The 24,233-nt window shown below is 35.0% G+C and overlaps 2 protein-coding genes and 1 pseudogene across 4 annotated transcripts; 2 read left to right on the top strand and 1 right to left on the bottom strand.

The window, feature by feature from the left end:
- Window positions 1–5,742, top strand: LOC111989019 (heat stress transcription factor A-8). Of its 3 annotated transcripts, none has more exons than XM_065774234.1 (3): window positions 1–380; window positions 4,363–5,207; window positions 5,405–5,742. In XM_065774234.1, the coding sequence occupies exons 1-2, from the start codon at window positions 153–155 to the stop codon at window positions 5,098–5,100; spliced, it is 966 nt and encodes a 321-aa protein (XP_065630306.1). In that variant the 5' UTR covers window positions 1–152; the 3' UTR covers window positions 5,101–5,207; window positions 5,405–5,742. The 3 variants fall into 3 exon arrangements, with proteins under 3 accessions (XP_065630306.1, XP_065630305.1, XP_023876599.1); XM_065774233.1 differs by having other exon boundaries at window positions 2–380; window positions 4,159–5,207; window positions 5,420–5,742; XM_024020831.2 differs by having other exon boundaries at window positions 2–380; window positions 4,159–5,207.
- Window positions 5,743–7,472: 1,730 nt separating this feature from the next.
- Window positions 7,473–12,949, bottom strand: LOC111989020 (vacuolar iron transporter 1). The gene is made up of 4 exons (XM_024020832.2): window positions 12,404–12,949; window positions 12,211–12,296; window positions 11,917–12,031; window positions 7,473–7,919 (listed from the first exon to the last, which is right to left on the bottom strand). The coding sequence occupies exons 1-4, from the start codon at window positions 12,646–12,648 to the stop codon at window positions 7,622–7,624; spliced, it is 744 nt and encodes a 247-aa protein (XP_023876600.1). The 5' UTR covers window positions 12,649–12,949; the 3' UTR covers window positions 7,473–7,621.
- Window positions 12,950–19,768: 6,819 nt separating this feature from the next.
- LOC111994484 (large ribosomal subunit protein bL21m-like) lies at window positions 19,769–23,963 on the top strand (annotated as a pseudogene).
- Window positions 23,964–24,233: the final 270 nt, after the last annotated feature.

Below are 24,233 nucleotides of genomic sequence, written 5' to 3'. Positions count from 1 at the left end.
ATCCCAACCCCTCCACACACTCCAGGTGCACACAAAGTACTAGTACAAAACCCATAACCAAGAAACCAAGAAGCTCTCTCATTCTTTGTTCCATAAAAAATAGTATTAAAAAAAAAAAAATCCAAATCGAACTCCGATTTTTTGTTTTCGTGATGGTGAGGAAATCGAAAGAGAATGGGTCGGACTCGGTGGCTCCGTTTCTGACCAAATGCTACGAGATGGTGGACGATGAGGCCACTGACTCGATCATATCGTGGACTCAGCCTGAGTCATGCAACAGCTTTGTCATCTGGGACATGACCGAGTTCTCTGTCAAATTGCTTCCTTTGTACTTTAAGCACAACAATTTCTCTAGCTTCATGAGGCAACTCAACATCTATGTAAGTTTTTCTTTTCCTCTGCATTATTGGGTTTTTTTTATCAGAATTGTGGTTAGCTCGGTCAGACAAGACAGGGTTTTTGTTTTGTGGGTGGTTTTGTACCTGGGTTTTGTTTTTTGTTGTGGGTTTTTGAATATTCATTTAATGTTTGTGTTTGTGGAATTCTGTTTTCATTTTTACTAGGTTGTTTGACAATTCCTTGTTTGCATTGGGTTTTTTTTTTTTTTAATCAAATTTTTGTTCAAAGGTAAGGATATTTTAAATGTGATTTTATAAATTGAATATGGGGATAGTTTAGTTTTTTTGAATTTAGGCGAACTTGGATTGAAAGGAGACAATGTTTACTGTTTAGTCATTACTAGTATCTCTTTGTAATTTTAGAATTCAATTCCCATATGCAATTTAGAAGTTTTTTTTTTTTTTTTTTAATAAATATTGGAACTGAATTGTTGAGATTCAGATGAGCTTGGATTGAAAGGAAATAACATCTGTTCAGTGATTTTTTTCTTTTTATAGTTGTAGAATTTCAAGGGAGGGCTCAATTTTTGATTAAGTTGCTGTCATAGTTGAATTACTATCATTTATGCTGCAATGTAAAATTTTGATGTACAATTGGGATGGGGCGATCAACCTAATCTAGAGGTGACTAGTCCGATGTTAAGTAAAAAAAGGTAGTCTATGTGCATTGTTGTTACTTCTCCCTTGCAAATTCCAATTATTGGTTTTAAGGTGGAAGATAATTTTGTTGATTGCGTTCTAGAGAATGAAATTATACTTAGATGGAAGATAATTTTGTGAAAGCCTAGCATGCACGATCACCCTAGGGGTTTGTTGATCCTTTGTTTTCCTTCATTTGGGGTCTCATGGGGCTTACCGTAGTTGGTATGTCAAATGCTTTTTCTTGGCTATAGAAATTTCTAGTTCATTTTCCATTTTTTCTTATATTATGTATGATTATTTTTGTTAACTGTATGAAGAAACTGGCGTCTTCACCATTATCTTGAGGTACCCATTTATTATGCTATGAGTCATGTTTATCTAGGACTTTTCTCTTGCTTGCTTGGGTTGTGTCTAAATTGGGGGGTCTTACAAAGTTTAATACAATTTGGTATCACACTGTTATGGTTCTTTCATTTTAGAGCTTATAGATTTAGCTGTTCCAAATGGTTTCTAAAGATTCCATCAAACTTCACCAAGATTCAAGCATTTCTACTTAAGAAACCAAATCCTTCATTTAATGAATGCATAACCTAAGATGTGTTTGAATATGGGAGTTTCAGAATGTGGGTATGAGGTCGGTTTCATTCACCAACGTATCACGTAACAAATCCACTCATCATTTAGTGTCCATGACTTCAGTCATGTTAGTATTATCCTCTCTAAATACTCCTTTACGAAAGTTTATGAGATAGAAGATGATAGAGAACCAACTATTGTGTCTAGCCTTCATCTGGTCATGACAATTCTTAAAGAATTGTACTTATCAAAAAAATTCTTAAAGAATTGCAAAACTCCTATGTAAAGGATGCATGTCTGAAATCTAATTGGGAAATTTTAAGAATGATATCTAGGTTGCTCAAACCAACCAACACCCCTCTTTTTGGTTAATGGCCTGTTGCCAAATGGCAAGTAGGTCTCTTAAGCCTTTCTTAAAGATAAGTACCGAGAGGTATTGTTCAAACTGCTTCAATCATATCTGCATCAAATTCCTTTCAGAGGGAAATATGATGCAACGACCTGATCCACCAACCATCTGAAATGTTGGCAAACAAGGTGTATAGTAGTCATCAACACTACATCATCATGGCCCCAAACAGTTCAACCTGAATCAACCCAGTTAGGAACAGTTGCATCTGAGTGAAATTTCATTCGGTAGTGTGTTTTAATGAATATAATCAGATATAAAATTCTTGCATCAAGGAAACCCTTTAAACCCAACCCGATTGGTTGATTTTTAAATCTTAAGCCTTTTAACGTGTCTGCATTTGATCCGCTCTTTAGATTTCTCACCTCCCTGTGACTAACACATAGCCACATTATCTCCACACCTATCCTTATTCAATTCAATCTCTCTCACTCTCTCTCCCTGTGAGAAATCAAATCCAACCCATAACCTGTTGAAGCAAGATTATCAACAAGCCCTCCTGCATTAAACGACAACACTGGCAACCAAATCAGTCGGCAGTTGTGGTGCATGCGTCTCCTATGAGCAGCAACTCGTCTCTTTAGTTTACAATTGACCACCTCCATTAAATTGGCTTCCCTCTCTCTCTCTCTCTCTCTCTCTCTCTCTCTCTATGTGGGGCTTTTTTTTTTATTATATTTATTTATTATAATTGTTGGTGTGATTGTTTAGACTTTAGAGTTAGGCATGGGTAATTGGGTATGGTGGTGGAGGTGTTTGGGGCTGTGTGGTGTGGGTGTGGAGGAGGTGCAGTTTGGGGCTCTTTGTGTTTAAGTTGGTTTGGTGTTCAATGTGTGTTGAGGGTTGCAAAACTGTTGTGTGGTGCGTGTTGGCAATAATCTGATCTAACCCGCCTGCCCATCCAAAGGTGAAGGGCAGTCAGACCCAAAAATTTTTGGTCGGCAGCGGGCATCACTTTCCAACACCTGATAGGATCGAATTAAATCAAGGGTTGACCATCAACCCAAGCCCCACTGACCTCTGAGTACCTTGAATTATATTAGAACTTTTCTATATATGAAAGTAAGTGAAGGCCCACATACCACTGAAGCTACTTCCAATACCCATCAGATGTTTGTTGAATTAATTAAACCATAAATTTTAAATATGGTGGACTCTCTGTCTGCATTAGTCTCAGAATAAAGAATCTGGAAGTTCTCCTCAAGGAAATCTTCTGTGGTTACATTATGTGCATAAGATTGTTCATAGAATAATTGGAACCTTCTATGTAATATATACTAAATTTTAATGCATTTTTCACTTATCAAGAGCATTACAGATGCAGGACAACTAGAATGATTCAACAATAAAATTTGAAGACAGTAAAATAGAGGATAGAAACCCCTAGCAACACCTAGGCTTGCTTGAAGTCAGCATCAAGCACTAGGAGTCAACACCTAGGGTTGGCTGGAGTCGGCCCCAGAACAAATACCAAAATAAATTTTTATTCATTTAAAAGGAGTACAATAGTTGCTTATATAGGAAAATTAAACCCTAATTGCCTTATTACAAAAATAACCTTACTTTCAAATATTAAAATACTAATAGCCTAATAAACTTCTAGGACCTAAAAAATAAAAATACAACTGACTCACAAAAGTAAATAATACTAAATTAAAATAAAATCTCCTCGTGTCTCCTGCATCAATTACAAGGTACTGTTTCTGGTGATCCATGAGAATATCCCAAGGCTCTATTGTTTCTCATCTAAATCTAAGCTTGATAAGTTAAAACAAATAAATAAAGCATAGAAAAGAAATGGAGATGGTCCAATACACCTTGGCCAGCTTGGACATCTAAAACTTCAACTGTGTAAAGTAGCGAATCAAAGTTGCTTCTTTAAAATGCTATTCTGATGGAATTCAGATAAATTGGAAATTCTATAATCATTTAAATAAATATGGTTGTAGCAAAGACATTAAAAACTGAACACAACAAGTTCAAGTGGTATAAATACATATAAGTTCTCTCACAACTCCCCCCCACCCCCACCACATATTATATGACTCTATTTATTTGTGTATAAAAAAATATATATGTTTTTTTAAGAGTCAGCTGCTACTCAATTAGTTAGTAACTCTAGTTTTCTTTTAGGGTTTTAGAAAAATTGATACAGATCGCTGGGAATTTGCAAATGATGGATTTGTCCGAGATCAAAAGCATCTGTTGAAGAACATCTGTCGAAGGAAAAAGTTGCAGCAGCAAGACAACTCAGATGGACCAGCTGAAAACATTGAAAACATAGGGCTGTGGAAGGAAGTTGAGAGTTTAAAGACTGATAAAAATTTGGTTATGCAGGAGTTGATCAAACTTAGGCAGCACCAGGAAAGTTCAGATGATAAACTGCTCCACTTAAGAGACCGCCTTCAAGGAATGGAAACGAATCAACAGCAGATGTTATCATTCTTAGTGATGGCCATGCAGAGCCCAGGAATTTTAGTTCAGCTGCTTCAGCCAAAAGAAAAAAATTGGCATATGCTAGAAGAAGGTAAAGAGGATGATAGACCAGTAGCTTCTGATGGGATGATTGTAAGGTACCAGCCACCAGTTGGTGAAACACCAAAGCCTTTACATACAGCAACCCCAAGTTCAGAAAAACAACAGGAATCTGATCCTTCTCCTGATGGGAAGAAAGATTTTTTCTTAAGTCCTGATTTTATGAAAATGCTTATGGATGAGAAGTTGTGTTCTTTAGATACCCATGCCCCATTTATGCTACCTGATTCACCCGATGATGGTGCATGGGAACAGCTTCTTTTAGCTAGTCCTTTCTTAGAAAATGATGAGGATGGAAAGATGGATGATGAGGAGCTTATCGATTCTGAAATGGAGATGGAATCAACAGAGTCCAAAAGCCAACTGGAAATGTCTCAAAATTTTGAACGTTTGATGGAACAAATGGAGAAATCTCAGTACTTGGGAATGGAATCATCAATTGATAAAGCTCATTTGGGTAAATCGCAGAACTTGGAATTTCTAACCGAGCAAATGGGGCTTCTGTCTTCTGAACCTAACAACAAACATTCATCAGAATAGAAACTTATGAGGAATTATGCAGCTTTGTTGTCTTTGTTGACTTTTTTGATACCCTTCTATAGCATAAGTGTAACACATTCCCCCACTCCATCATTCTCTAATCAAATGTAAGTTGGCTCTTCACGTTTCTTTCTTTCATGTGGCAAAATTTATTTGAGAAGGTTTTTATTACTATCAATCTTAATTATCCTACTTATTTGAGACTAGTAATTCATTTTAATCCAAAAAAAAAAACTAGTAATTCATTTTAATCTTGTGTAATCAAAATTTCATCTGCTGATTACTCTACGTGGATTATTGACAGATATCATTGTGTCAGCATGTCTTCTCTATACAGATATTTGGAGGAATGGCATTGTGGTGTTCTGTTTCTTGAATGATGCCTTCAAAGTACTTATAGCTTACTGAAGAATCTGTTTCTAAATGGATGGGTTAATAGTGCCACTTGTAACTCTTTCTGTTTGGATTAGTACACTTCTAAGTAATTTATAGCTTTACCTTTCATAACTTTTGCAACTTAATATGGTTCTTCCATACTGTCGTAGGTTTGTATATTATGGGGTACCGATGCTGATTCTGTATATGCTCACTTGATATAAATGCATGTATATATATATATGTAGTAAAGCAACTTTCTCTCTCTCTCTCTCTCTCCCCTGTGTTAATGACATCTTTTTTGTTATTTGCCATGTGAATTATGCGTTATTGATGTGATTGAATGCAATTTTGTGATAGATTGGTTTTATAAAATTAAAAAAAAAAAAAAAGGGTTGGGATGCAAGGTTTCTCTCTGATGATGTGTGAGAGACACTTTGGGACTTATTTTGACCTCCTCAATTGATCTTCCTCTGAATGGCATGCCAATTCTACTCCCATAGAAATCGTGTGTGCGTATTGACAACCTACTGTTCTTGTCCTGTTCTCCCATGATAAAGCAAATTACTCTATGCCTATGACTTCAATAATTTCTTAATTAAATCAAAGAAATGCCACGATATTTATATTAAAGCTTCTATTCAGTGCTCAATGTTAGGATTTCTTTTAGCTTAAGTAAATAGGCAACCTTTAAGCTCATTTGGTTGAGAGGATGGAAAAGTAAAAAAATAGAGAATTAGGAGAATTGTTAGAAGTCTTGGAGTTCAACTAGCACATTATGGTATTTTTATTAGAGGTGCTTAATGTTCAAATCTTGCCTCCCTAGACCATCGAATTATGAAAAAGAAAGAAAGTTAGGGCGAATTAATTAACTTTATAAGTGCTCTTGACCCACTTTTAACTTGTCATTCCTTTTAGCTCACAACTTCTTGTGCCAACCATTGTGCTAGCGTCTTCCCCCTCCTCTTAACTCATCTTAAAGGGAATTCAAGTGATGGTCTAGCACCAATAGTAATGGCATTTTTTGAGGTTTCTCATATTTGTGGTTTGGATCTCAGCGCTCTCTCCCTCACTATGTACCTATTAAAAAAATCATTTGAGAGAGAGAGAGAGAGAGAGAGGTTTGTAGATTTAGGTGCATTTGATTTGCAACATGAGGAATCTATTACTAGATACAATTGTGACTCTCTCTCTCTCCAAACCTCATTTCTCATTTTGAAGGTACACTGTGAAGTTGATTATCCAAGTATGTGTTTGGATTCCACGTCCACGGCTATGTTTCGTGTTTCACGCATTTTTTTTTTGTTCAGCCCGCAATTGTTGACAAGTCAGCTATGAACAGTGCTCCCATGCACTGTTTATGAGTCTCACAAATTACACTTTTCAGTAAGTTTTTCATTAAAAATGAGTCTCACAGCACTATTCACACATTTTAAAATTATTTCACTACAGTATTTTTAGTTTTCAATTTTCAGTTTCAGCAAAATAAGTTCTATCCAAACGGACCCCAAGTTGAAACTTTAGAAAAGGTTAGATGAAGGGCAAAATCGTCATTGGGTTTCATTTATCATGTTCTTTTCTTTCATGGGTTTCGTTACGCTGGAATGGAAACATTGCCAATAAAAGGGGGGAAAAATGCAGCCTAAGTTATGTTGTGGAGGGGGGCAGGGCGCAGGGCAGGCATTCCACTATGACTAATGTGGAGTATTCAGAAAAAAGAACACATATAACCTTCGAAAGCAAAGAATGCTCAGTACTTCAAATGAAGTCAAAATTCTTGGGATCAATTTATGAGTGGGATCAAGCTGCAAGGTTGTATACTACTTCAAAATTCTAGGATTTTGTAGATACTTTGAACTTTGGATGTTAGTCACGTAGCTCTATTTTCCTTCAATTATCTTTAATGATATATCCTGAGTGATCATGAGTATGCTCTTGCATCTTTTACTTTAGGATTGAACATACAAGAGAGGAGAGAAGTTAGTCCACCCTAGAGATAAGAATGCCAATCGATGTTGCTAATATAAGATACTAATCACATGATTAAATTAGAAAGGGAGGAGTGTCCAACTTTTTAAGACAGTGAAAAAGATACAAGATAAAACTCTTATTAGAAGTAACTCTTGATGTAATGCTAGAACATTAATTAAGGATGGATAGCTTTAGCCAGGCCATAAGCAGCTGCAGACGCAATAGCTCCAATAAGGGTAGTTTGAAAGGCACTGATGAAGGGCTTACTACCTGTGAAGTAACCCTTGGCATAGCCGAAGATTAGCAATGCCAATAAGGTTAAGACAACAGAAGCAACCAAAGCCTCTCTAGCTATTGGAATGAACATATAGGGAAGGAGGGGTACCAATCCACCCAAGACGTAAGCAATGGCAATTGTGAGTGCACTATGTAGTGCTCTCCTTGGATCTGGCTTCTCTAATCCTAGTTCAAACCTGCATCAATGAAATGGTTTTGGTAGATATATTGTTGTTAGTATTTGTAATCTCCACCAGCATGCAAAATATTTTGTTGCTAATATATTGAAATTTGAAATGAACATTAAGTATTAAATAAGAACCAAAAAAAAAAAAACTGTCCAACGGAAAATTCAATATTTCAATGTGGAAATGGTGGAATGGAGAAGGAAGCTATACGAATAATGCAGTGTAACAATTGTGGTAGAAAGTTAAAAGAAGGGAGTAATGATGATTTAGCTGCTAACTACCTAAGCATTATCTTTTCTTTTCTTTTTTTAAATGCACAACTTAATTAAACAGAAAAATCACATATATCCTTCATTAACTCCTTCAAACCCAAAGGAGGGAGAGAAAACTTATTACAACAAACATATGACCTATTTGTAGAGGAAATATTGCACGAACCTCACTTGAAAGACAAAACAGGCTTATATTATGATCTAGTAGTCTTATGTTGGTAAGTAATAACTAAATCAAAGATCATTAGGAACGTAAGTGTCTCTTTTTTTCTTTTTCTTTTTTCATTTCTTTTTCTTTCATTCACCCTACTTTTTCTTTTTTAAATTTGCAGAAGGGAAACTTTATCAAAATATGCTAAATTACTAATACCTAAATAATAAATTGATAAATTATTGACATGTTAAGGAATAATATATATTTAATTATTAGTAATGCATACAATTCGAAAATAAAAATATAATTATCCATAATCATTTATTTACGTTAACAAATTAATTGTGCTGGTATATGTTGTTCTTAATATTAATGCAAAATTTGATTTTATTTGAAAACATATAAAAACCTTATTTAATGGCATATTAAATGCATCTTAGTTATTTACTTAAGGCATTTAGTAACAAAATTAGGAAGAACACAGCAAAACTTAAGTTTTGCTTGCAAATTATCACCGCGCACCCTTGGTGCGGTAGTCATTCTACAAGTATGAATGCTTGTAGGGTGTAGGAGCAAGGGCCAAGGTTCAAGTCTCTAGGAAGGAGCTTCACACACATATACACTTAAATTAGGCTAGAGTAAAAATTCTATCTTGTATTAAAAAAAAAAGTTTTGCTTGCAAATTGACGAATTATTGACATGGGTAATTTTATTTTTGAAAAATGTGTTTTACATCTAATAATTGAATTTTATAACTTCAAACCCTATGTCATTTTATAAAATAAAAATTGTAATATCTCTATCATTACTCTTTAGTACAATGGAGTAGTCAAGGAGTAATTATAGAATATTCCAAAGTACTACAAATGCATACTTTCTCATCTCACACAATAGTGAAATATATTAATTAAATTCTTGGTAGAACCCTCAATTCATATGAGAGCGGAGAGTATGCATTTATGGCACTCTCGGAGTATTCAATAATTGTCCGTAATCAAGAGTTTTGTAACTCAATTGATTGACACTTCATGGTGTTTTCAAAACATTTAGGATTCAAATCCTTTCTCCATGTTATAACTATTAAATTATATTATATATAATGAAGTAAATTATTTATTAAACAATTATGAGTAACTTTTAATTATAGTATATGTACATTATTTTAGATGAAAAATGAATTAGTTTTACTGACAATTTCCATTTCAAATCTTCTCTTGATACTATCCGATAACTATGATTCAAAATATAGATCAAATTTCATTTATGTAGTGATTGGTTAGGGTGATTTGTGGGGGAGAAGAGAAAATGAAAGGACTTCTTGTGTTTGGTTAGAAAAGGGAGTGGATGAGTGATTTTAGTAGTAACCAGGTGTTTTTCCCTGAGCTTACCATTTGGTGTAAAATAATTGTCTCCTCGAATTGGGCAGAAAATGGTGGTAGGAGGAGGGAGGGGGAGAAGGTTTGATAGGAAATTACCCATGTGCCCTCTCATCCCTCCTTTTATGTTGCTTTTAACCAAATAAAAGAGTTTTCTATCATTCTAATTTTTTGAAATACGTGTAGGGTAAAATAGTGTGTAGAAATGTGTACAATGTTGTTTAAAAATTAAAAATATATTGCTAAAATACTTAGACCCTAAATATCTTCTATTCCAATTTTTTCATTTCTTCCCTATTTTTTATCCTGCACATTTTCATTTCACAACTAAATGAAGCCTTAATGGCCTAAAAGTAAAAGAAGATGAGTAATCAACAGGTTGTGGCTTGTGAAAATGTTTCTATCTTCACTTCAAAAACAAACAAAAATAATAATAAGGTTGTGACAATGTAATCATTATATCAGCTGCAATTATTTCACAATTTTCTCTGACCCAAGACTTGGGTCTGCGCTCTCGAGGCCGGACCACATGTTCTTGTCAACGTTTCAGAAGTGAAACAACTTTTTCTAGCAACATTACAAAAGCTAAAGTAGCTTTTCTTCTATCGGTGATTATAGACTTATAGTGGAACAACTGTTATCAAAGAAGCCTTATTTTTTGGATTTATATGCCCACTTGCAAGAAACCAAGGCTCTTTTAGGGCCACGCTAAAAAAGTTAGGGAAAAAAAATATTAAGGACCATACCCAAAAAGTAAGGGGGGAAAAAGAAATAAAGAAAGGAAGGAGTTGAATAAACATTTTGAAGCCTATGCTTAAATTATTTCATATATATATTTGGTGAGACGAAAAATTATAAGTAAATATAAAATATTTTTTTATAGTCAATAAAATAAACCTAATAGAAAGAAAAACATTTTTTTTTACTTTTAAAAGTAGAAAATATTTTCTTGAACATTACATACCCGTTGATCACTGCAAAAACCTCTCCACCAATGAAAACTTCTCTTTCTTCTTAATGAGAGAGATTCCATTTTCCATTGCTAGGTAAGGAAGAAAATTGGGTGAAAAGAAAATAGGGTGGAGGAGCATTTTCCCTCCAGGACCACAATCTTTATTTTGGAGAAAATACATAAAAGACAAATTGTGAGGAAGAGTAATGTACCAATATAAGTATATAACCATAATCTCTATACTCTCAAAGTCTCAGTGTTGCATGTGCAATAAAAAAAAAAAAAAAATCAAAATTGTATGCATAAAGAAATAAATTTAAAAGTATATAGTAATGGTCATATGTTCACTTTTATTATTATTTTTTATATAAAAGGATGGGCAGATAAAAATAAAATAAAATAACGGAACATAATCAATTTTATAAAATATCATCTTTACTAATTAAATTGGTAACATTATTTTTAATTATATAGTAAAAGAAAATATTACTTCTTATATACAAATGAAAATTAATTCTTACTTCCAGTTTCTTTCTTTTGTGCATGTATGTTTGTTTTTTTAAAAAAAATAATATATAAAGGGTATAATTGTTCTGCGTTATTTATGAGTATTGGGTATAGTATAACTTGTCTTACCCATCTTCTATTAAAGTTATCATGAATTTTTGTATCCAAAAAATGTATATATATATATATCATGACTTTTGAGTAGAGTTTGTTATATACTTTTGTATTAAAATTTATTTTCATTCTGGGTATGTGTTTGGTTCTCAAAACAAAAACAAAATACTTTTTATTTAATAAGACATAATAGAAATTTTAGACATATTAAATTTTTGTATCTCCCGTTATTCTTCTCAATTTTTTCTATATAAAAAAAAGGATAATATTTATTTATTATCATTCCACTTTTGGTACTTTTACCAAACACGATGATGAAAAAACTAGAATCTACTTCATCTTCGCACTTTTATATAACTCATCCAAACAGTCTCTTGTGTATATAGAATGCTTACCTATTAGCATTATTATTATTATTATTTGGATATACATTAATTTAGGAGTTTTTAAACGTATTCCATGGATTTCGAGCCACAACTTTACCTTCAAGGGGTGGACTCGAAATGAAATAGTGGTCATCGCAAATATAAGTCCTAAGAGTACGGATATTCATCCATCTAAAAGTAAAATTTTATCTAGAATTTCTCAGCTCAAACATGTGTGCAGGAATAAAAAAACATTAATAACTTACTTCATCATGAAATCAAGCCATGCTTGGGGCTTCTTCCTGAGAGCATTCACAACAGGCGTATATTCATGCGGCTCTATCCCGTACTGTGCCAATACCTCCGCTACCTCCGCCGCCTCTACATTTCACAATACTAATACTAATATCACAAATCTTATAAATGATTGTTCTTAATCATTAGATCGATATGGTAACCAGATTTTAACTTAAACAGAATTCAAATCTTAGATCTCTTAATCGACTATAATAATCTTTGTCGATTAAACAAAACGAAAAGTTTCAACAAGTTGGGATCACCTGTATCAGGAACGGCAATGATTTCTTCTTGTTCTCTCTTTAGTTCTCTCATGTAGTGATCAGCTTCGCTTTTTGCGGCAAGATACCTGCACGTACGTGTCTCTAAAACCTTAATCCCTACAAATCCCTCAGCCCATTGTTTTGCTCATAATTATTAATAAAACAAAAAGCGAATAATAAAAAAAATACATACCCGCCGAGTCCCATGGAGATGGCGCCGGCCGCGACTTCGGCGATTCCGGCGGTGAGGACTATGGAGGAAGTGGCATTGGCGCCCGACAAGCCGGCTGCGAGGGCGAAGGGCACGGTGAGGCCATCCGATACGCCGATGATGATGTCGCGGACGATCTCGCCGGCGGTGAAGTGCTTCTCTTTGTGATGGCTGAGGAGTGTTTGCTTCTCGGGTTCTAGGTTTGTTGGTTCTATGATGGCAGCCATTTCAGGATGTGAAATGTTGTTGCTGTTGTTAACTAAAGTGACTGTGAGAGCGAATTAAGAGTGGCGTGTGAGAAAAAAAATATCTATATATATATATATGATGGCAGTAGGAGCGTTTTATTATTGATGCTGTCTTTTTGTGCATAAATAAGGGATGTTAGGTGCTTCTGTTGAGTTGTCCGAGCAAAAGATTTCACGCCAAGAGGAGGGGTGTGCAAAAAACTCAACAAACCCGTCAAACTCGATTCGATTTGATTCGATCCAACTTGATGGGTTGGGTCAGTCTTTAAGCCTTGGTGGGTTGGGTTGGTTTAGAGCATCTCCAAGAGTATCAGCAACGACATATATTAGCTAAAATTTAGAGAATATGTGCTGTGTTAGTGCTCCAATAGCTTCGGTAAAGTCATTTTTTTTTTTCGCTCATGAACAGTAGCCTATCAGCCCATCAAGTCTGATGGGCTACTATTCATTCTTCAAATTCTTATTTTCTATTATAATAATTATGTGTTAAATAAAAAAATATTAGAACATGTGTAGTTATTAAAAAAAGAATAAATAATGAATGAAAAAATAATATTTAAATGAGATAGAGAATCTGTTGAAATGTATATTTGAAAAAGTGAGTAGATAAAGGTAAAAGTTACTGTTCATTCTCCAAACAATACAAAAATTTGATGAATCTACTAGAGATGCTCTTACAATTTTTTTTAATAGCAGGTCAGGTTGGGTTTAGGTCATAAAATTACAAACCCACCAAACCCAACCCATCCCACCCATATTTTAATATATGTTTAAAATATATTATATATTTAATAAATTAAAAAACAATTGTAGAGCACTTTTTCGGTTCCTACTATCATATATAATATAAAATCTTACTAGTTCTTTTAATATATATTTAAATATATTATATAATTGATAAACAAAATTTAAAAATTTTAGATATATTTTGTTTATAACTGGGTTAGGAACTCATATATGTTTTGTTTATAAGTGAATTAGGATATAACTTCATTTATATTTTGTTTACAGCTAAGTTGGAATGTTAGTTTATATATTAATGTATATTTTGTTTATTAACTCAGGTGGTGAATGTAATACATTTTTTTCTACTCAATTTAATAATAATAGTAATAAAAAAAAAATTGTCCAACCCATGGGTTCAACCCAACCTAACCCAAGCCATATGGGTTGGGTTGGACTTATGATGGGTTGGGTTGGGTTGAATTGTTTTTGACCTACCATGGTAGATTAGGTCAAAAAATCCCCTCAACCTGACCTAATCTGACCTATGCACACCCCTAGTCAGGAGTAGTGTTGGTGCGTGAAATTGTAGGTGTATTTCTTTGGATATTAGAGGATCAATTTCATATGGGTGGCCAAGGCGGGCGCATGAGACATGTGTCTTACTGACATATGAGCTTCACATTTGTGGGACCATGTATCAATGTGGCCTGTGTATTTAGTGCCTCAAAGTTGAATAACTTTTGTCATAATTTTACAATTTTTCGAGTAACGAGTTGTGGGGGATTAAAGTGTGGTAGTGGGTCCATGTGAAGACACATTTTTGTCACTTCTAACTTCTCACATAGTGAGTTGTAGGGTAGGGATGACAATTTTTCCTTGCTCCGCTTAACCCACCTCTCTCCGCTTTGCTCCGCGCAGGTTTTTTCCTGCCCTACTAGGCAAGATTTTAGGCCCAGACCACAGGGCAAGGCGGGGATGAGTTTAAACTTTTTAGACCCACCCTGCCTTGCCCCTCCTTGTCCTCGCCCCGCCCCGCGTTGATAAGGGTTATAATTGTAAATTTTTCATACCTTAAAACCCTACTATTTATATAAACATATCAATATTAGCTTATTTTGTTCTACCCAATGTGGTTCTCTGCCTTTATTTTGTTATGTGTTATACTATGAGATTTTTATTTATTTATTTTTTTATGATTGTCTTGTTAAGCACTTAGATGTATTATTCAATTTTTTCTAAAAATTGATTTGATTTGATGGGATAAATTTAGTTGTAATTTCAAAAATATTTTTATTAATCAAATAGGTTTCATTAAAAAAAGATTGTACTAGTTATAGGACAAATTAACAAAAAGTAGAGTTTTACGGGGTGGGGGCAAGGCTTTGCAAGGCTCCAAGAAGCGAGTATGAGATAAGACAAAACCATGCGGGGACGGAGACGAAGACTCTATCCTTTGGTTCTACCTCGCCCCATTGCCATCCCTAACTGAGTTGTGGCATAAATTATTCAATTTTATATGATCCTAGTATTTCTCTTATCTATACACATCTTTATTTGGCAATTGGCTTATTGTTGTTTTCATCATTGTCTACATTCCTTAAAAGAAAAATGTTATAATTATTTCGTTTTACTTTCTTATACACGGCAAGTGGTCACGCCTTGGCCAACATAACTTTGATTTTGGGTTCGAGCCATTCCTACCCATAAATGCATTGGTACTTGTATTCCTTCGTTGGCGTATAGTGTTACCAGGAAAAAAAAAAAATATATATATATATATATATATTTTTTAATGTTTTGTGTTTAAAATTAGACGAATCACACACTGTCTTGCCCCCGATGCCTGAATTTCCGGCAGTGTTTTCTTGGTCAAGGGCATTGCTTCTTCAAATTTTTGTACGTTGAGAATGAACAGTGACATTTAACTTTTACCTATTCACTTTTTAAATACACTTTTCAACAGATTTTATCTCATTCTCATTTATTTATTATTTTTCATTCATTTTTATTCTTTTTTTATTCATTATTTATTCTTCCTATATTCATCCCAACAATTATATTTTTCAATGAAAAATACTACATCTACAACATTTTTTGCAATATTTTCACAACAAAATTTATGTAAAAATTGTTACTAGTTCAAATTTGAACCCACCACTAAAATATTTTTTTACTCACTAATATTAACTAATAACAATCTATTACTTAAAATTTATTATGAAAATATTGTGGTAGTATTTTCAATTAATATTTTTTATTTTTTATTATTTTTCCTTTCTTTCAATTCATTCTCATCCATAAGTTTCATTTCTTTTTCTTTTTCTTTTTTCTTGTTTTTACTCCACACACGTGTCCAGCCTATCTCTATTCCTCCCCCCTCCCTCACCTTCTTTTATTTTCTTTTTCTCCTCACATTCAAGAACACTCCGGACTCTCTCTTTCATTCTCTAGCTTTCTTCTTCTTCTCTTCTTCTTCTTCTTTTTTTTTTTTTTTTTTTTTTTAACTTTTTCTATTTCTACTTGATTCTGGAATACTCTCTAGCATGATCTTTGACTTCTATTTCTACTTCTATTTTCTTTCCTCTTCAACTCACTTCACACAAACAGCCGACATGGCCTTCGTCTATCTTCTTCTTCTTTCTTTATTTTTTTCTTTCTTGATCTGTTGTTTCTATTCTCATTTTAGATTGTGTTTGTGTTTTGATTGAGTTTCCATTTCAGAGAAAGATAGATGAACAAAGAAGAGAGGAGGAAAGAGAAAGAATTTTTTTTTTATTCAGCCGGATATTTTTTTTAAGATAAAATAAGGAAATAGAGTTGCTTGTTCTCTAAATTAAGAGAAGTACTGTAGCAACTTCAAAACAAATTTAGAAAAGTTTTGTGTATATCGGTTGCAGTATGAACAATAGCATAGATTCTCTAAAAACCCGATACAGCATCTGTTGGAGATGCTCTAACAGAAAAACAAAGAATTGGTTTTTAATTTTCTTTTCTAGGATTAATGGCGTTATTGGTATATTTCGAAGTAATAGTTGTTGAAAGCAACCATCGCACACCCTTGGTGCAATGGTTATTCCACAAGTACTTGACCACAAGTATAAGTACTTGTGGGGTGTGGAGGGCAAGGGCAGGGTTCAAGTCTCTTGAAGGGAGCTTCACACATGTACACTTAAATTAAGTTAAATAGAATTTCTATCTTGTATAAATAAATAAATGAATAATAGTTGTTGAAAGCAAGATCCTGGCCAAATGGAAGCCTTTAAGTGAGTAAAGAAATTTTCCATAATGCATATTAATTAGTAATAAATTAATTGCATCATTTTAATTAATTTATTAATAATTAATATTATATTTAATTGTGTAAATTGTAATAATTTATTACTAATTAATATACTTAATTCCCCTTTGCACCCAAAAAATTAATAGGCTTAAATAATTTATTAATTAATATGCTTATATTCCAATTTTCACCAATTATCTCACGTGAAGCTAAATAAGGAAAACATATCTATATTACACAAAACTAAATAAGGAAAACAACTCTATTTAATGTGAAACTAAATAAGGAAAGTCAAGAGATAGTAATTTTTCAACTCATTTTGAAGTCACTATTGTAGGGCCTTTTTTGTGTTGTGCGTTGGGCTGGGCTACCTCCTGCGGGATAGACCCGAGTATTCTGAGTAGGAGAGTTGAGATCAGCACAACTGTAACTCACTTTGGGCCGGCTTGTGCGCAAACTAGGCCTCGTCTGCCAGGAGTGTACTTACGGCAGGCAGAGCTATTTCAAATGATTTACGGCAGGCAGATAAAACAATAGCAGAAGAACAAAAATATAGTGACCTTTTCTTAATGAAAAATGACCAAGTAATTCCTATCTATGACAATCACAGTAATAACAATAGCTTTTGCAAAAAAAGTGAATGATTAAGTGACAATATGAATTAATCGAGAAAATAATAAGAATTGGAATGGGCAAAGATCATAGCTGTAGACACCAAAAATGTTCTGGGGAACAGACTCCATCCAGACTAGAAAAGATTTACAAATTGATCTTCTAGCCAACCTATGGGCCACACAATTGCCTAGGCGTCTAACATGCTGGAAAGAAACATATCGAAATGAAGAAACAAGAGAGTGAATGTCATGTAGTATGTGTCCAAACTCAAATAAGAGTATAGTACCACCACCATTAATGGCTTTTATGATGATTTCTGAATCCCCCTTGACAACCAAACTCTCAAAGCCTAGTTCCCTTGCAAACAAGATAGCCCGATGTGCTGCTAACACTTCCACCATCTCTACCGAGGTAGGCAGTGGAATTTGCTATGACAAAGTAGCCATAACCAATCCATAATCATTACGGATTATAATTCTGAGACCAGCGATGTTCCTGTTTGGAAAGATAGCACCATCAAATTTAATCTTTACCATACCATGAGGGGGAAGGCGCCACCTTACCGATCTAGCCGTTCTCGAGATCTTAGCATGGATGGGTTTGAACTACTGAAATTCTTGAAGGGAGTCACTGGCCATGGCTGGGATTTTTTCCAAGCCAAAAACTCTTTCCCTTACCCGAGATTTTCTTCTTCTCATCTAGATCAGTGATACCATCAAAGCAAAGAGATCGACGTGGGTTTTGTCTTATTGAGCAAGCTGAATGACATCTATAAAACCTGAAACAGGCCTAGTTGAATTCATTAGGTTTGCAAATTGTACATGCCGTACCGGAATTAGAGATGGGCAAGACCAAAGAGCATGAAAAGTGTCTTTTGGACCAGCCTTGCAATTTGGGCCGCTAGCTTTAGACATTAATTTCTTACGAAACAAGTTGGCTTTGGTAGGCAGCAAATCAGACCCTACACACCATAGTAGAGAGAGAACCCTATTTGGTACCTAGAGATGCCATATCTTATTCGAAACACCCTTCATCACCTCGATGTCAAATGCACTTCGCTCAACCAACTCGTCACCCTCCATGAGCAGTTTATATCTAGTCTTGACTAAGTACACTCAATCCTGAGTTCTTGGCCAAAAAATATCATCCGATTTTCTTGAGAGGCTCAAAGGGATTGCCTTAACTAAGTTAGCTTCAAAAAGCAAAAAAACACGACCAACTACATCAGTCTTCCAACAACGAAGTTCATGATCAATCAAGGAAGACACTTTGGTGTCTAGGCAGTAGTCTAAATTCAGAGAAAGGACTCTCACATGACTCGGGTGAGGGAGCCACTGGCCTTGGAAAATCCAAACAAAACAACCATCTCCAATCCTCCATTGCATGCCTCTCCTTATAGTATCTTGCCCTTTAAAGATGCTCTTCCATGCACAAGAACCCTTATTTTATTTGGCATAAAAAATTAACCTATGTGGAAAAAACTTGGCTTTGAAGAAGTGGAAGAAAAGAGAGTCTTGGTTGGTCATCAATCTCCATACTTGTTTGGCCAGTAACGCATCATTGAATTTTTGTAATTCTCGAAAACCCATGCCCCCTTCATTTTTTGGTCTACATAGTTTGCTCCATTTAACCCAATGCAACTTCCTCCTCTCTCCTCTTTGACCCCACCAAAATTTGTGCACCATCACCTCAATCTCAAGGCAAAGAGAAATTGGTAATTTAAAGCAACTCATAGAGTAAGTAGGGATAGCTTGAACCACTACCTTCATGAGGACTTCTCTTCCTTCTTGGGATAACTACTTTTCTTTTGCATCCCTTTATTTTAGATCATACCCACTCTTTTATGTACATAAGACTGGCTTTTTTACTTCAACCCATAAAAGAAGGTAAATCCAGGTATTTTTCATATTGCTTGATTTTCAGAACTCCCAGCAAGTCAATAATGCTATCTTGAATCACTTGTGGAGTAGATTTACTTAAAAACATGGTTGTTTTTTCTCTGCTGAGTTGTTGGCCTAGAGGATTCCTTGAATGTAGGCATTCTTGGACTAAAGCCCTGCAAAATTAAAGACTATCATCTGCAAAAAATAAGTGGGTTAGCCAGGGACCATTTCTGCAAATGGATACTCCTTTGATACTTCGCAGTAGTCGCTTTGTTGAGCAAACCATGAAGCCCTTCAGTGCATAGGAGGAAGAGGTAGGGTGAAAGAGGATCACTCTGCCTAGTGCCTCTGGTGGGTCTGATAGTACCTGTAGGCTCACCATTGACAAGAAAAGAGTATGAAACAGTAGTAATACACTCTATCATCAAAGCAACCCAAGTCTCATGGAAGCCCATTCTCCTCAAAAGTAATTCTGGGAAAGACCATTCTACCATGTCGTATACTTTACTCATATCAAGTTTTAGGGCCATAAAACCTAATTTCTCAGAATGCTGATGTTTCATATAGTGAAAAGTTTCGAAAGCCATCAAGATATTATCTGTGATAACCCTCCCTGCTTGGAAAGCACTTTAGTTTTCAAAAATAAAGAGAGGCAAAAACTTTTGTAGACTATTTGCAAGAACTTTAGACTTAATCTGTAGATGACATTACAGAGATTAATAAGTCTATATTCACATATTTTTTTAGGACCAAAGTTTGGGACGAGAGTAATATATGTGTGATTAACCTCAGCAGGTAAATGACGGTTATCAAGGCAATCCTTCACAGTAGTAGAAATATCGTCGCCCACAACAAACCAATAAGATTGAAAAAAGATAGGAGGAATACCGTCAGGACGGGGGCGTGAGTGGCTCCATGTGTTTAAGTGCATACTCGACTCGAGTCCAACAATCTAAAACCCTACTACTACTCTGACCTCAGTGAGCCATCCATGGCGAACAGACGGTGTCTCCATGCTTTGACTCGCCACGCCTCTGCCCTCTTCTCCACAAACCCATGTCTCCCTTCCCTCCCTCTCGCCAAAACCCAACCCCTAAAACCCTTCCTCGCCGCCCACATTTTCACCACTCTGTAACCCACCCAGTACTGGTCCAACACTCGTCATTTCTCATTGAATAGAGAAGACGACGACGACGATGAAGTGGGTGGGAGTAGCGAGGAGGACGAACTGGAATTGGTGAAGAGAGTACTCTCCGGGGAAGAAAGAGGCCGAGGCGGTGGGATTGTTACAAATTGGTGGGCCCACTAGAGCCCTCCGATCGGGTTTTCAAGCCGTACGGCCCGGTTTTTTGCTGTCGTTCAGGTTCTTCTTCTTCGTCTTTTGGTGTCGTTTTTCATTGGATGTTTATGGGGGTATTGATTTTCTGTTATCTTTTTGTGTTTAGATTGGATCGCACAAGTTCAAGGTGAGCAATGGCCATTGGGGATTCGATTTTCACCGAGAGATTGAAATTCTACGAGGTGAATGACAAGGTGGGTTGCTATTGAATTTGCGTGATTACCTATAATACTATGTGTTCATTTGTACTTTGTAATTTTTTTTTTTTTTGGGGGGGGGGGTGGTAATTCAACGCTGCATTGTTAATTGATAGTCACAGTCACAGATATCATTTCCATAACATATAAATAGTAAATTATGCAGGGAAAGAAAAGTAATGGGTTTTGCCAAGTATCTCATGTAGATGGAAATTCAGAGTTAATGGTTATAGTACTATTTTAAGGGAGAAGTTATGTACTTAGCATGCTTTATAGTTCTGGACAAAACTTACAAACAGTTTCTGTACTACCTTTAGTTCCCCAATTCAATTCAACTATGTTGCTGCATTGCCAACGAGTCACATACTTACACAAGAGTGGCCTTCAGGGCTCATTCATAGATCTTTATGAAGAATTATTCATATGCTTCTCTCTCTTTCTGTGTTTAAGGTATAGACTAGTAGATATATATATATATATATATGATGATAAGCTTTGTTGAGTATTTTTCATTTTTTTGGATAGAAAAAGGCAATTAGTTAGTGTCGCTGATGTGCTGGAGATAGATAGCATATACAGCCCTTTCCGTTTCCGAAATTGTTTTCAGTATTTTGGGTACTGATGTGAGCAGATATGCTTGCACTTGCCGTGAATTCACTTCTCTATGCGGCTTCTGCATTCAGATGCTTGGAAATTTTTGTTTTCAACTTCTTTCTTTACTATGATAAAATAAAAGACAGACGAACCTTTGAGGCATGAAGATCAGACCGAAGTGCTCCCTTTTTTAGCAAGAAGATCTGCTTTTGATTCAATTGATAAAAGAAACCAATAACAATAATCTCATCATTGAGAAGCGATTAACAATCTATCTTAACATATTGCGGAAAACTCTTTATATTATGACCTAGTTAGAAACCTTCAGATCACAATATTCTCTGGTGGCCCACAACCAAAGCAAATAAGCTTCCTTCTTTCTCATGGTGCTCACATTTAAAAAAAAAATAAAACGCCCTGGTTGCACCCCTTTTAATGCTTTTCAATAAATTTTGCTTATAGAAGAAAGATAAATTTAGAAGCCTATCCAATGCGACAATTGGCGTTTTACGCTGTCTTTGAACCTTTCAAGTCAATAAATTAAATTTTTTGTTAAGTGGTGCCAAATTGGGTGTATATCATTCACCTGATGGGGCAAGCCAAAATAGACGTAGCAAATTACTTATATATATTAAAAAAAGACATAGCAATTCAGCTTAAAGAAACTTCCATTTATTTTCCTTGTACCTATGAAAAAAAGTTACATTTATTTTCCTTGTTCATTTCTGCTCGGGCTAATTTTCCATGTAATAGCTTTATGATCCATGCTTTCTCTACCTTAACAAAGGAGATGCGATTGAAGGCATTTTTCGAATCCAAGATAGTATTGGGATGGATCTGAGATTGCATTGATTTCAATTGTGTAGTCTTCTATAGTTTGCTGGGAAGTTATACGTAGTTTACTTTCCCAACGAAAATTCAATAACCTATCTTTTTCTTTCAAAAAAGTGATTTCTTTATTAATTTTTCCGTCTCTTTCTGTTGCAGTTAATTTTGAACAAGGTTCTTTTGCTTGGCTCTAGTAGTGAGACCATTATTTGTCTTATTACCAGATGCAGCTGTTCATGCAGCTGTTGAAGTGCATGTGAGTGTGACACTAATCTTCGCTCTCTCTCTCTTTCTTTCTCTCTCTCTCACATCCAGCATATGTGTTTTCATTTGCATGTAATTTTTGCAATCATGTTTGTTTCATGGGATAGATTTCTTGCAAAATTATTTCATTAGGATAAGTGGAATTTCAGATTTGAAGAGCTAATTCAGAAGAGGCAGTCATTATATTTGAGCTCAGAGAAAGATATCCATTTTGATACATGAAGCCTCTTAAAAAGGTCTGAACAAACTTTTCCAGGAAGAACTTTCTGTCTAAATGGACTGCAATACAAAGAGAAAGAAATAGTAGCCAGAGCTTATCTAGCTTCACAAATTAAATGAAAACTAACTGCTATGTTATATGCTAAGTTGTGATTATGATCCCAAGTCCCAACTCTATAACAGGGGGAAATCAAGAAATAAAATTGGGATTATTCAAATTTTATATCAAGCAAAGTACTGGTTATCTTGAAATTGCTATCCTGTAATCAATGCCATAATGCTTGGGGTTGGCTATGTTTGCCAATAATGTGCTTTTGCATAATCTTCACCTTGATTTGAAATTGCTAGGTGGACTACTTGGAAGTTAAAAAAAAATATGATAAGCCAAATGGCCAAATACAAGCAGGGTATATACCCCAAACTAGTGATGGATGGAGGGGTGCTGGTTTTGAATGCCCAAGAAACCTCCTAAACCACTACCTACTGGTGTTGGTACAAGTTGAAAAATTATAAAATGCAAGGCAATGAGAAAATGTATGCAGATCTCCTAATATAACCCCATGTTATATCATTGTCCTAGTAAAGTTATATATATATATATATATATCACAATGATAATAATTAATTTTTCTATGAAGAAAATTATTCCTGTGATCACTGTGTTTGTAGACATTATAGTTGTCTATTCACTTTCTCCTTTTAAATTTGCTGGCACCAAACTCATATGGCTTTTGTGAATCACTGAAAAAGTTACAGCTTCTCTTTTTTGTTAGGAACTTTATATTTGTCTCATGTTTCTCACTCACTCTCTCTCTCTCTCTCTCTCTCTCTCTGGCATTAGATGCAAAGGTAATTATATTCAAGAAAAAGAGAAGGAAGAATTATTGCCGCACCAAAGTTCATTTTCTGTTATTTCTCAAATCTATTCTCTAAACAATTGTTTTCCACTACCTCACGGTGATAATTTTTCTTGACCCATGCTTCTCCTTTTCAGGAACTGACTAAATTAAGGATAACTGATATTCAAGGAATTGAGAAACCGGAAAAAACAAAACACTGGAAGCCTTCAGAGGCTGCTGGGAAGAAGCCAGAAAAGGTTGCAGTTGCTGCTTAAGGGGCAATTTTTCCCATGGCTATACATCGACAGTAAAGGCCATCCATGCTTATAACTCCTGAGTTTTGACTTGTTAATCCTTTAGGATGAGCATGATTCCATTCCTAATTTGCTCCATATACATCTTGGATGTCATGTCAGGCAGATAATCATACCACCAAATTGGGCACGATTAGTAGGACCGGTTGCCTTTTTCTTTTTTTTTTTCTTTTTTTTTTTTTTTTTTTTTTTTTTTTTTTTTTTTTTTTTACATGTGGTTGCCACCTTGTGAGGTACATCTTGATTCTTTTTTAAAATGGCACTTATTTGGTTCTTGTACTGTTCATGATAACCATAACTTGTACCTTGCTTTAAATTTTAAATCTGCTAAAGTCAAAAGTTGCATGTCTGCCTTGCCTTATAATTCAATTTCATTAGCTGAAACTGGTTCTTAGATTGCAGAGATGTGCTTGTGAGTTGTGATTCATATGTGTAGCGAATACCGTTGTGTAGTTGGCACTCTGCT

The sequence above is a fragment of the Quercus suber genome, unplaced genomic scaffold (genome assembly GCF_002906115.3).
Source record: "Quercus suber isolate HL8 unplaced genomic scaffold, Cork oak 2.0 scaffold_88, whole genome shotgun sequence".
Taxonomy (NCBI): domain Eukaryota; kingdom Viridiplantae; phylum Streptophyta; class Magnoliopsida; order Fagales; family Fagaceae; genus Quercus; species Quercus suber.
This window is presented reverse-complemented; position numbering and strand designations above follow the sequence as displayed.

What these genes read in the sequence shown, in the direction of transcription:
- LOC111989019 (XM_065774233.1), top strand. Translation starts at nt 153, where the DNA reads ATGGTGAGGAAATCGAAAGAGAATGGGTCGGACTCGGTGGCTCCGTTT. An exon ending in TGAGGCAACTCAACATCTAT is followed by an intron (nt 381 to 4,158) that starts GTAAGTTTTTCT and finishes GTTTTCTTTTAG; the next exon opens with GGTTTTAGAAAAATTGATAC.
- LOC111989020 (XM_024020832.2), bottom strand. Translation starts at nt 12,648, where the DNA reads ATGGCTGCCATCATAGAACCAACAAACCTAGAACCCGAGAAGCAAACA. An exon ending in ATCTCCATGGGACTCGGCGG is followed by an intron (nt 12,297 to 12,403) that starts GTATGTATTTTT and finishes ACGTACGTGCAG; the next exon opens with GTATCTTGCCGCAAAAAGCG. An exon ending in CATTGCCGTTCCTGATACAG is followed by an intron (nt 12,032 to 12,210) that starts GTGATCCCAACT and finishes TGTGAAATGTAG; the next exon opens with AGGCGGCGGAGGTAGCGGAG.